The following is a 13,641-nucleotide window of genomic DNA, read 5'->3' as shown; positions in this document are numbered from 1 at the left end:
GGGACAGAAGGAAATCATGTCTGCAACTTATTCTTAAAAATAATGCGGGGATTGGTGGATGGAAATAAAGCAAATGTAATAAAAGTTAACATTTGGAGAATCTAGGTAAAGGACATTCAGGAATTTTTTTACTACTCTTGCAACTTTTCTGTACATCTGAAATAATATAGAAGACACCACCACCATACCCAATTACATATAAACATTTATTAGAAAAAAAGTACCAGTATGGATTAGAATATAAAAGCCAGACCAGCGAGAATATAAATGAGTGGTTACCCACCTGTAGAATTTTTAAAAAGTCCTTCTAAGCAAATTAAAATAATTTACTGGCTGTTTTTCTTTTCAAAGGTCAAAGTACATGTTTTAAAAATGAATAGGCACTAAGTTTGTTAGATTAAATTCACATTACTAACTTCTGATTTCCCTTTTCAATTGAATGAATCAACAACCCCAAATTCTTAAGACGGTCACAACAGAATAACTAGCCCTGTATATAATCATCTCGATACTTCCACTAAAATGACAGCTCTAAGAAACTAGCATATTAGCTAATAGCTATTGTTTGGTCACTGATTCTGTTATATAATCTGTATCAAATTTAATCAAAGTGTATTTGAAAGAAAAAAATAAAACTTCCTCTCTGAAAGCCAACTCCATAATAAAATGTATTGCTATCATTTATTACATGGTATAAAGATAAATCACTTTTTTCAAATACACCTATAACGTTTGAAAAAATTTTTTTCTAAGTTTTATTCTGACTCCCCACTCAAATTTCATCAAGTCAGCTCTTCCTAAATACACCTGCACTAAGAGGTCACTAGGCTTTTAAAGATAAAACAAAGAATTTCTTTCTTATTGCCAATGATAGTCAGTATTGGGGAAACTGTAGATCAGGAGGGGATAACTACCATTCTTTTTTCTAAGATATAATTTGTGAAATCCCATTATAAGCAATATGATATGTCCAAACATTAAAATTGGTCTAAAACTCTGGTCAGAATTCCTAACCAGGTACATTTTTAAAGACTAAAATTTAGCCTATGAAAAATAGTTTCTTAATTTTCTAACTTTTGTACTTACACAAGATTAGTAAAATACTGTGATGGACAGGGCTGGCTGACTGAGTCACTCAATATTTTTTGCAAATTCCACTCTCCTGTGCTAAACTGTAGGGACTACATTTCCTTGTGGCGAGGGTTCCAGTCGTGATTCTGGCTCTAGAATCACTGGCATAAGCCTTCTGTCTGGTAAGGAGTTAAGGGACAAGCAGGCACCTCACACCCATGTTTTGGCTAGTGTGGATGACTGTGAAGGCAGCATGGTTCTAAGCTCACAGCTATAGTGATGGCTTTCAGATCTGGTATCTTCCAGATCATGGAAGGGCAGCAGCTTCTTTGGCAATCCAGTTCTGCAGTGTTGCTAAGGTGTTCTGAGAAAGTCAACCAGAACCCATTCTTCCAGTTCTCTTTACCTTACAATATATCCTTCCCTGAGAAAAATAGGTAGAATATGTCATACAAAAAAAAAAAAAAAAAAAAAAAGAATATGTTATACTATCTCTGCTTCACCCTGACAGATATAATTAAACCAAAAGCATGAATATTTGGCTACAAAATCACATTAAGTAATTTGGACAACCATCCAAAATACCCAAAACTTGTAAAACTGAGTTCTCCCATATTTAAAAAAAATGTGACTTAAGACTTTTAAGTAGTTATAAAAGTAGCTTACCTTGGTAAGAAATTACCTGTACACTAAGTTGTACAGTTCCATCTGTCTTTACTCCTTGGTCAAATAAACTTCGTTCTGGATCCAGCTAAACATGAGAAAATAATTAAGATTACTTTGGTTCAGTCATCAGGTTTAATATAAACGGATGTACCAAACAGGACTTTAATTACTGAGGCATACTAACAAAATTATAAGAACACATCTAATTATCCAAGTTGCCATATCATGTAATTCTTTGCCAAAATTAAACATATTTTAACCGTTATGGTAGTAATTAAGGACAACATAAATTAACCAAATTTATTTGAGGTGGTGGTCTTCTCCAGCTCTGGAGTCTAGTTTAGGATTTTAAGTAATGCCAAAAGGCAACTGATTATCCTGTAAGTATATTTTAAGCAGAAGATAATTTAATTTATCTGTCATGAATAAGCAAGGATGTTTAATTAACAGGGAGATTTATATGAATCTATTAACATAATTTTTGCCATGTCCCCATTATAACCAATGCCACACATTTAAGATCCAGGTTAACTCTAAACTTCTTGTAATGAAGTTAATAAAGTTAAAGGATTTATGACCTTACTATCTGATCTAGCTTTAATATCTTCAATCATAATTCTATACCCTTTCAGTATTAGTGCTTTTATCCATCTTACCTCCTTACAGTGAATGCACTTCACACAATGGCAACCTGATGATAAAAAGTAACTCAGACTTCCAGACACTGTCATCATTTTAAAAGTAGACCTGTACTGCAATTATCTTGAATAATGTATATATCTGTGTGTCTGCATTCCATGCAGCTGGAGGTACAAAGCTCTTCCCACTCCCATTCCCAAGAATTCAGTCAATACTGTAGTCATGGTACAAATATGTTTTCTAATATCAAAAAAGCCATAAACAACCTAAAATCCTAAATGATTTTAAGTCTAACACAAACAGGGATAAGACAAACTGTGTAATCCTGCAGAAAGACATGGCAGTTTTAATCCTTAAAAGAAGTCTCTGCCTAATGCTTGGTTAAGAACTCTCCTAATATCAAGATTTATTGGGGTGTCTGGATGGCTCAATCATTGGGTATCTGCCTTCGGCTCAGGTAATGATCCCAGGGTCCTGGGATAAAGCCCCATGTTGGGCTCTCTGCTCAGTGTGGCGCCTGCTTATCCCTCTGTCCCTGTCCCCACTCGTACTTGTGCTTGTGCTCTCTCTCACGAACAATCTCTCTTTCAAATAAATAAATAAAATATTAAAAAAAAAAAAAACCTGGTTTCTCCTCTCCACAGTACACACTGGTATGATCTACTAGAAGCTACAGCATGTGGAACTCTGAACATGAACTCTCAGGTAGTAATGAATATACCAGCTAGTGCACATACTCCTCAAATTAGCACAACCCTGCTACTTTCCATTGGCTTTCCAGTCAGCATTAATCTGAAAATACAGAAGCTTCACCACAAGCAGCAAGCATTCTGACTCCAGGTGCATGTGGTTAGTTGACATGAAGAAGAGAAACTGCTAATCTCACATTCTTTATGAGGAGAGGAAGGGAGACAGGAAGGAATGCAAAATGCCTTAGGTCCTAGGCTAGCTTGGAATTCCATGATACAATGAATTATGTGAATTTCCATTTATGTAACTAAATGTTTATGGAGAACTTATGATGTGTTGGGTACTTTGCAAGTAATACTTTCATTTTGGGTAGAGCAAGTATGCTAAGAAAGGCAACAGAAGTTAGAGCTGAAAGGCAAAAAGAAGAGATCAAGTCCAAATTTCCCTTCTTTACATATGAGACTATCAGGTGAAGCCCAGGGATTCTGAGTTAAGTTTCTTAAAAGTTTGCCTCAAACGAGTGAAACTTTGAAGTCACACAGGCCTAGGTTCAAATTCCCAAGTACCTCTTTATAGCTATGCATTGGGCAAATTATTTAACTCCTTTAAATCTGTTTCTACATCTGCAGAAAGTAATTAAGAATATGCTGATTTCAAAGACTAATGTGAATATGAAATGAAATAAATGTAAAAATGTTCTGCAATTATTTATTCATTCAGGATAAACTGCTCAGGCAGCTCCAGTTAACCAATTTGTCATGGCTGCCTTAGATACCAATCTACAGAAGTTATTTCTCTAATTCCCTGGTTTTGGAACATTTGAGTTATTTTCAGTTTCAGCACAACCATACAATTAACAGCTCAGATGTACAACTTTGCTTACCGAGGTGACGATTTCTGTAAGAATAATTTATTGAGGTGAACTTCTAGGTATTTCACATTTAATATTAATACACTAAATACCTTCCAAAAAAGATTAATTTATTCTCTCCCTGAGAGAAAAGCTTTAAATCCTAAAATTATAATATTAGACCCACATACATTCTCTAATTCTAGAACATCCTCGCCTGCACCACACCCAACATTACTAGACTTACTGAAAAGATAAATGCATGGTTGAGTGGCAACTGAAACACACAAATTTCATTAAAACATTTCAATTTATTCTACATCAAAATCCTATTTGAAAATAATAGATATATGATGATTTGAATTTTTTTTAAAAAAAGGCAAAAAGTCCTACAACATATGGAATAGCCATATGACAAGACAGGCAAAGGGAGAAGTAAAGAGTAAGATAAACCAAACAATTCAAAAGAGGATACACTATGTATTTGTATAAATTAGCATAAAACAGTATAAAACTCTAACACTTATATGTTCAAGGAAGGTCTAGAGAAACTATCTGAGTAATCCTAAGTTACAACCCTTTATACATGAAAACATTACTTTTCTTCAGAGAATACCAAAAATAAAACAGGACTATGAATATGCTGTAAACATCATATATTATTAAAATACTACCACAGGTAAAATCCTACAGCAATAAACTCCCAAGGAATATAAACGCTGGTGTTTAATTTCTTATCCAAAATTCATTACTAGAGCAAATAAAAATGGAAGGGAATGTAAAAATCATTTAGTCAACTTTTCTCCTTTTAAAGATGAGGAAATTAATACACAAGAAGCTAAAACCTAGTTAGAAACAGAGTATGAGGAGGACACACTTCATCCAGGTTCCAAGGTCAGTATGTTTCTCATTACTTTATGTTTAGGCACTGATTCACACTTATTTAAACTTATTTCATATTTGTTAAAGTAGAAAGCAAATGTTTGATTTAGTACTCAAGATTTTTTTTTCTTAAAGCAGGCTACACACCCAATATGGAGCTGGATGTGGGGCTTGAACTTGTGATGCTAAGCTCAAGATTCAGATGCTTAGCTCACTGAGTCACCCAGGTGCCGGTAATACTCAATCTTTTAAATATAATTTTAAATAGAGGAAATTTTACTGCAAGAACTTTTATTTTTAAATGCTTAAATATTGTAATACAGGTCTAATTTAGTTATAAAGACTACAGCTATAAAGGTAAAAGGCTAACAAAAAATATTTCAGGGTGCCTGGCTGGCTCCGTTGGTAGAGCATGTGACTCTTGCCCGGGGGTTGTAAGTTTGAGCCTTACATTGGGTATAGAGATTACCTAAAAAATAAAATCTTAAAAAAAAAAATTTCTAAGGCAGACTTAAATGCTGAAATATAAATCTCCAAAGAAAAAAATATTACCTGGATATCTTGCAGGCAAATTTCATGAGCATCCAAAGAACACTGTAGTCTTGGTTCTAGCAGTTTCTTTAAATTGCCTATTGGCTCATTGATGTCTATAGCCTGGCTTACACATTCAGCTGGGGTGTAGGTTTGTTCAACAATACTAAATGTTAAAGGACATAATAGTTAATTATTTGTACCTTGGACATTAAAGTAACAATATGCTGAAACCAAAATTCAATATACATTTCTGGTCTTTGAAACTCATTTCTGCATAGACACCATTCATAGTGGTAGGCCTAACACCAACTGGTATTGCCAAACCGAACACTACATTGCAGAGAAATGCAAGCTTGAAATTTAAAGCACCCTTACAAATAGATCTATATATATATATATATATATATATATATATATATACATAAATATACACATATATATATACATACATAAATATACACACGTTTATATATGCCTATCAATATGTATACATACATACACACACATTTATATATGCCTATCAATAATGCATATACAATATTTAAAGGGAAATGTAAATGATACATTTTCAAGTTATTTTTAAAAATTTTAGGCCCAGAATGGAATATACAAATCTCCTCAAAATTTGTATACCATCTCTACTAATCAATTTCCTTTCCCGACACAAATAATGAGGTATGAAAGTAAGTTATATAAAATACTTACAATTTAATATAATCTGAGAACTACTGGTTATAATCAATACAGTTCAACATTAAAAAAAATCATATTCCTGCTTTGAAACTCTCAGAGACTCTTTTGTATTGTTATTTCATACTTTGAATTCTATGAAATCATAAATTCCTTAAGCGTAAAATCTTTGGCAAATAATTTTACATATTTTTTTCAAATCCTTATACGGAGTCAAAGAGAAGACAGACACCAAATAGTATCTGCTAAATTGGTGAATCTGGAATTCAATTAAGATTCACAGCACGTTTACTTTTAATATGATTTAAATCTCATTTGTAGTCAAAAAACAGCATTGTGTCTTTAAAAATTTGTCAAGTTCCGTTTTCACATAAATTCCAAATATAATGCGATATATGTGAAATTCAATAAATGTATATAGCCTAAATTTTTTCTAATACTTTAAAAGTTTATAATAGACCATTCATGATTAAAAACAAAGATTAGGGCAGCCCAAGTGGTTCAGTGGGTTTAGCGCCGCCTTTGGCCCGGGGCGTGATCCTGGAGACCTGGGATTGAGTCCCACTTCACACTCCCTGCATGGAGCCTGCTTCTCCCTCTGCCTGTGTCTTTGCCTGCCTCTCTCTCTCTGATGAATAAATAAATAAAATCTTAAAAAAAATAAAATAAAAACAAAGATTTTTAAATAATAGTAAATTGTTACTATTATTTTTGTTACGGTAAAATAATTGGGTATTTCAGTTAAGCATTTCTACCAAATTCTTTAGCTATAGCCCAATAGGTTATAATTTGTTTTTTTTTCTGTAACAATCATTTTTTTTTTTCGTAAAGATTTTATTTATTGGTTCATGAAAGAGAGAGAGAGAGAGAGAGAGAGAGGGACAGAGGCAGAGGGAGAAGCAGGCTCCATGCAGGGAGCCTGACACGGGACTCGATCCCAGGTCTCCAGGATCACGCCCTGGGCTGAAGGCGGTGCTAAACCGCTGAGCCATGGGCTGCCCCTGTAACAATCATTCTTTAAAAGAAATGTCTTTTGAAGATAGATCTGTAAAAACTTACTTTATGTGAGCTCAACAGTTAAAAAACTTTTATTTTGTTGCCACTATTTAAACCTTGGGCAACTTCATGCAAAAATCTGAATTTCTCATGAAAAAGCAGATGATCTCCTATCACTGGCCCTAAATTCCTGACCATCTATGTAGTACAGCTTCGTAACGACAACTGCTTCTTTACAGCTATTCCCAAGGTCAACATAGTAACTATCAATTTCTTTTATGAGACATCTGCAAAGATTTTTTTGTAGAGGGCCAAAGAGCAAACACCTTAGGTTATGTGGGCCATTTGTGTGTGTATACATAAAAATAAATATATGCACATATGTATGTATAAACACATATCCACACGTACATGTATGTATCCAATAGTTGGGAGGAGAAAATAGCATACTCAAATATGTTGAAAAGCTCTATTAAAAATTTAAGGTTTTAAATCTCAGCTCCACTCAACACTTAGCAGTCCTGTCAATCTTAGTAATTTTGTCTATTCAACACAGAGAAGTTCTAGACCTTCACCATTCCATAGAAGTCCTCTAACTACTCTTTAGTTCCTTTTACTTTCAACATATTATCTCATCTCCTGACTTATAGAGAAATGTAGGGACCCTTAGCCATCATCTTCCTCAAACTCTTCTTGACTCTCAAATCTCTATTTTGACCCAGACTGTGTCCCTGGATTCTGAACTCATTACCCCTGTTCTACCTCCTTAATGGAGTAATATTCCATTACTATTCCAAAAACTAACACCTTTCACTGCAGTATATACTTAGTACCGTGCACATAACGATCCATATACCTGTATGTCTCCTCAAATTCAACATGGCCTCTACAATAGCAGGCCACATTGTATTTGTCTCACTGTGGTACTCATTCATATACTCCCGACAGTTCCTAGTTTATAGCAGTTAACTTATAGATGTCTATTACATTATTTCAGGTTATGAATTAAACTCTTTCTGGAATAAAAATAACCAACATTGAGGAAAGAACAAATAATCAAAGAGTGCCCTAGGGGAAAGAAACTAGTACAATCACTTGTTTCATCACTATTACTACCATTAGTTTAAAACTGTCTTTCCCTCCCAGCTACAAAGCAATTAAGTCAAAGGTAAAAAAGCAATACATTATCCCCCAAAATGCTGAGGTGAGTTACAAAAAAAAAGGGGGGGGGGGAGTGTCTCCTGAAAACTATGGCCTGATTCTTAGTTTTAAGTAGATACACTGATAATTATAAAAAGTAGTAAATTCAGAAAAAAACCAACCTTTCTTCTGTGCACTCTGGTTTCTCTGTCCCATCAATCTCAATTTCTATCAGCTCCTCTGCTTCTCTTTTAGTCATGGTTGGAGTATTTCAAAAGCTCAGTCCTGCAAAGAGTTAAAACTTGACATTTTGAAATGATCTCCATAAAAGAAATGCTATATAAAAAGCAGAAATCCAATTTAAATAAAAGCAGAAGAGGAAGTGATCTTCACATATAAAAGAAAATCCACAAATGAGATTTATATGAACCTGACATGACTTCATCGTTCCACGGTTATTTACTGGGATGTTTCTTGGCCCAAACTTAGTCTATATGCTATTTCAAGTTACTTCAAAATTAAGTGAAAGGTATGTCACTATTATACAGCATCTCGGTCTTAATAATGGATTCAAACCTGCACCTTAAAAATTAACATGGAGACAAATTATAGTTGTTCAGCTAAAAGCTGTACTTTAGTAGCAAAATATACTAAGCATTGTAATGATAGTGACAGAAATTAATCATAGCCAGTATTTGTGTTATAAATGGCATCTTATAAAGGCCAGTACAATATTCTAAAACAGCAAAATAAAGTAACGAATCATTACAGATATGCACAATATTGCCAATTATATATTAGAATTTTTTTATTTTTTGGATGTGGTTTTATGTATTTTAAACCACTGATTTTTGATTCTCCTATGTAAAATTACCTGCTGCTTTAAACTACCATTAATACAAAATCATTGTAATTTTTAAAGTGCTAAGTAATGCAAAAAATAGCTGTGTATATTTGCATTTCTTTGTGGCCATTTCTGAGGTCTTCATGCTTTTAAGTTCCAGGTTGTTATTTCTCACTGTCGCCAATGAAATTGTCTTTGGACTCCATATGTACAGTCTCAGTCCAGAGCAGAATTTTCTAAGTTTACTATTACATCTAAGAAGGCACTTTTACGTGCTTCTGACTCTTTGACTTATAAGGACATTATCCTCTAAATAAATCTGGTATTGTATTCTATTATAATCAAAGGAGTCTCCCACTTACAAGATTTGATGAAATGAAGACTTCAGATATCCATTCTAATAATTAATAATAATAATATTTACTGAGCACCTAGCACAAGCATTAAAATGCTTTATAATCTTTACAACAGAACTATCTTATTTTGAGTCCACTCTCATATGAAAACTATCCAGAGGCTAAGTGAGGCTTGGCTGCACACGGCTCCGTGTTACACTTTAGGTGCAACAACCTAAGTACACATTCTAGGTGAGGCTGAACCACAGTTTATTCAAAGATGGGCTCTATATCGCAAACACAACACGAGTGCAAGAACCGCCACAGTCTCTAACCTGGGATGCTGCCACAGTCCCAGCTAACAGGTTTCCCTGTTGCTGTGCCGTTGTCCCCACTAGGGTCCATTCCCAGTCAATACAACAGCCAGCGCAATCCTTTTGAAAACTGAAGTCACAGCATAGCGCTCCTTTGACTAAGATCAGTTACCGTAAAACCTAAAGACTTTGTGGTGGCCAGCAAGGCTCTACAAGGTCTACCTCCATCCCCACCCCTCTAACTACTGCCTCTGGCTCCTACACTAGTGTCCTTGTTTGTCCTTGTATGTTCCTGCCCTCCAGCCTTTCTTTGCTCTTCCTAGCGGGTCTGCCTGGCATCTACTTCCCGCCAGCTGTCCTCCTGGCTACATACCTCACCTCTTTGATGTCTGCTCAAATCTCCTTTCCCCAATGAGGTATACCCTTACCACCCCATTTAATTCTGTAACTAGCCTCCTCTTTACCCTTTTATTCTATCTTCTTGTCCACAGCACCTGTCCATTTAACATACTTTATCAATAATTTCTGTATTCTCTTTCTCCATTTTATTATCATCAAAGCACAAAGACCAAAATTGCTCAAGAGTGACTTCAGGAACTTAAATTAGTCTAGATTAGGGACTTTGCCAGCTTCCCAAAATAGGAGGAGCTCTGCCGGGTCTCAATTTCTCAAGAACCAAAGTCTCTGGAAGACACAAGAACCCAAAGCCTGTGAATATGCGAAGTTACGTGGCAAAGGGGAGTTAGGATTACCAGTTCATCTTAAAATACAGATTATCCAGGATTACCTAATTGGATCTAACAAAATCACAAGAGTCCTTAAAAATGAAAGAGGGAATCTGTGGAGATCCAAAGTGATTCAAAGCAAGAAAAACACAACTGGTCTGCTGTGACTGGTTTGGAAGACAGAGGGAAGGAGTCACAAGCCAAAAACACAAAAAGCCTCTAAAAGCTGAAAAATGAAACAAATTCTCCCCTAGAACCTTTAGAAGAACCACAGTTCTGTTAACATCTGATTTCATCCCAGAAAGATCCATTTCAGACTTGATTTCCAGAACTATATATAATTAATTGATAGTTTATTTAAGCCACTAAATGTAATTTGTCACACAGTAGTACTAGAAAACTATCTTCTTTCCCACTTTAGAAGGGCTATAACTCTCCTTAGGTCCCACCATCTCCAGCAGTTGAGAAGCGGGTTTTCTGACAATTTAGTCTCTAAATATCTGGCACTGAAATCTAGGCTAATAAAATCTAGGCTAGTCTGATTCCCCCCCCCCCCCGCCCCCCGCCCCTTATCGACATTGCTCTCACACCTGCCCTATAAAAAGGAAGAACAATAGGGGGATGGGGTTCTCCATGTGAGTTGATACACAACATGCACATCCAGCAGACTGCCTAGGCCCCAGCCGACTTTTGTTCAGGATGATGAAAGGATTAAGGACTTTTCTTGTTGACTGTGGACTAATTAAGTCTTCCCTTTCCCCAGTAAAACCTATCCTTTAATTGATGCTATACATAAAATGGTGGATTTCATTCCGAGCACTATAGCAAAACAAGTAATGACCCAGTAGGGACCTACTTACAGGACAACTTAAGCTCCACAAGAGCAAGGATATTTGTTTATAGATGTATACAAAGTACTTGGAATGGTGCCTCATCCTTAATAGCCATTCCATTAATATGTGTTGAAAAGATAAAAGCTGTAAGGACTATTATACATCAGATAAAATTGGCTCCAGATGCCTTCAAGGCTTAAACATAAAGTAAAACTATAAAGCTAATAAAAGAAAATGGTGGAGATTTTTTTGCAGTCTAAGGACAGAAAAAGATTTCTTAAAATTCCAAACATATAAACCATAAGGACAAATACTGATGGGTTTCATTACATAAAAATTAAGATTTCTGTTCAATAGACAGGCTACAGAGTGGGGAAAATATATTTCCAATATTCAAAAATAACAGGGACTAATAATTGGAATGTAGACAAAGAGTTCCTACTATAAGTTGATAACCTCAAAAAAAGGACAAATTAGAAAAATAAAGCATAGGAAAAGGAAATTCACATGAAAGCAAAGCAAAACAGCTAAGGATACGAAGAAATGCTCAAATTCACATCATCCCCCAAAATGCAATTTAAAACAAAGAACTCTGTACACCGTGTGTGTTGGTGTGTACAAGGCAAAAATTAGAAATCTGACTACCAGAATGTTAGTAGGGATGTGAGAATGTAAAAATCCTCTGCTGCTAGTGATGAGGTATGGACAGGTGTAGCTATTTTGGAGAATAATCTAGCAGCATTTGTTCAAGTATGCTTGTATTTATGACCCAGCAATACTCTCCTTAGATAAGCATTAGACATTCTCACACTGATAATAGGATGTTCAGGACAGTTTTGTTGGTGATAGGTGGAAGTTGAAGCCAATAAGGGTATCCATGGTTAAGAAAGCACCACATGCTAGAAAACTTTATTAGAAGGTAGAAATAAAATAATGTATACACACACAATCATAAAAACCGATCTGTATTAGAAAAAGTGAGAAACAGAGTAAGGTTTATAGCAGAACACTTAAAAAGATCACTTATGGGGCACTGGGATGGCTCAATTGGTTGGGTAGCTGGCTCTTGGTTTCGGATCAGGTCATGATCTCAGGGTCCTGGGATCAAGTCCCACAGCGGGATCTAGCTGAGAGGGGTGTCAGCCTGTGGATTCTCTCTCCTCCCTCTGTTCCTCCCCAATCCTCACTGTCTCTCTCTAAAGTAAATTAATAAATCTTTAAAAAAAATCACTTCAGTTTTATTTTTAGGGCTTACACTCATCATCTACTCTTATCTTCATTACTTATTATTTTTTAAAATTATTATCTACTTTTATCTTCATTATTTTTTTAATTAAATAAGCTCCACACTCAACCTGGGGCTTGAACTCATGACCCTCAGATCAAGAGTTGCATGCTCTACTAAGCCAGCCATGTGCCCCCTCATAGCCAATTAAAAAAAAAAAAAAGAAAAAGAAAAACAGAAAGCAAGTGCAATTTCTGGGAATTATGGAAAAATAGAAATGAAAAAGTAACCAGAAGCTGAGAAACAGCCCTAAAGGCTTCTTAGCAGGGATAATGGTAGATCGACTTAAACACAAGCATTCAAACAGGGAGTTGTTGAAAAGATATCCTGTGATCTTACGAAAAAGTTACAGATTAGTTGCCCACAAAGTACCAAATAAAGTAAAAAAAAAAATGAGCCTTACATACTTGGGGGGTGGGGGGGAATCACGTTACTCATTGATCTCCTTTTCTCTTCCTCTAAATCTAGAGAAGCAGTGGAGAGGTTTGGGAAATTATTCAAATCTTTGATACCAGCGCTTGAACGAGTCTTAGCTCTTTTTCTGGAACCAATTCTCCAGAATTCTATGTCAATTCCTAAGAAAATGGAGAAGAGAACATTACTTGGAGCCTCTTCACCTAAGGACTGCCACCGGATGCCCTGGTTTCTCCTAGATGAGATCTAGCCTGGGGTTCAGAGCACTTCTCAAAATAGATACAAATTAACTAAAAATTCCTAGAAAGGCTAGTTTTCTTTAAAAGAGTTATGTTGATAACATTCTCTTTTGGAGCCACAGATAAATGTGAGGACTGCATTTCTTCATTGCGGTGCATTATTAGTTTACAGATGTTAGGGCCATTTTGCCCACTGAAGGAAAATAAAGAATACATAAATGTAAGTAGCATAGTACAGGAGTACCCGGAGGACCGACGACGCATTTTCCCCAAGCTAACAAATACTTTTAAATACTGGAAGAAATGAAAAGGCGTTTTTGATTTTTTTTTAAAATAAAGCCAACAGGTAAAGCCAGGGTGAGAAAGGGTAAAACACTTGGCGACCACCTCCCTCACCGCCGACTGTTGGAGGGTCTTTACTGTGTGATTTGTTTTCCAGGAATCTAGTAGACTTGGAAGTTGGAGAGAGACTAGACTCAACAGCTTTAATTTAG

The 13,641-nt window shown here is 35.5% G+C and overlaps 1 protein-coding gene across 12 annotated transcripts in view; it reads right to left on the bottom strand.

Moving 5' to 3' along the window:
- GABPA (GA binding protein transcription factor subunit alpha) overlaps positions 1–13,641 on the bottom strand; it is a 35,946-nt gene that overhangs the window by 20,499 nt on the left and 1,806 nt on the right. For 6 of the 12 annotated variants that reach the window (XM_077878879.1, XM_077878885.1, XM_077878875.1 and 3 more), the window contains 3 exons: positions 8,341–8,443; positions 5,351–5,495; positions 1,738–1,822 (listed from right to left, as the gene is read on the bottom strand). In XM_077878879.1, coding sequence (XP_077735005.1) covers positions 1,738–1,822; positions 5,351–5,495; positions 8,341–8,417 — 307 coding nt within the window. In that variant the 5' untranslated portion in view covers positions 8,418–8,443. Of the gene's footprint in view, positions 1–1,737; positions 1,823–5,350; positions 5,496–8,340; positions 8,444–8,588; positions 8,614–12,901; positions 13,070–13,641 lie in introns of those variants that run through there. The other 6 variants (XM_077878878.1, XM_077878881.1, XM_077878874.1 and 3 more) reach the window with 2 other exon arrangements.

The sequence above is a fragment of the Canis aureus genome, chromosome 30 (genome assembly GCF_053574225.1).
Source record: "Canis aureus isolate CA01 chromosome 30, VMU_Caureus_v.1.0, whole genome shotgun sequence".
Lineage (NCBI taxonomy): Eukaryota > Metazoa > Chordata > Mammalia > Carnivora > Canidae > Canis > Canis aureus.
The sequence above is the reverse complement of the archived record's forward strand: the minus strand, read 5'-3'. Positions and strand labels throughout refer to the sequence as shown.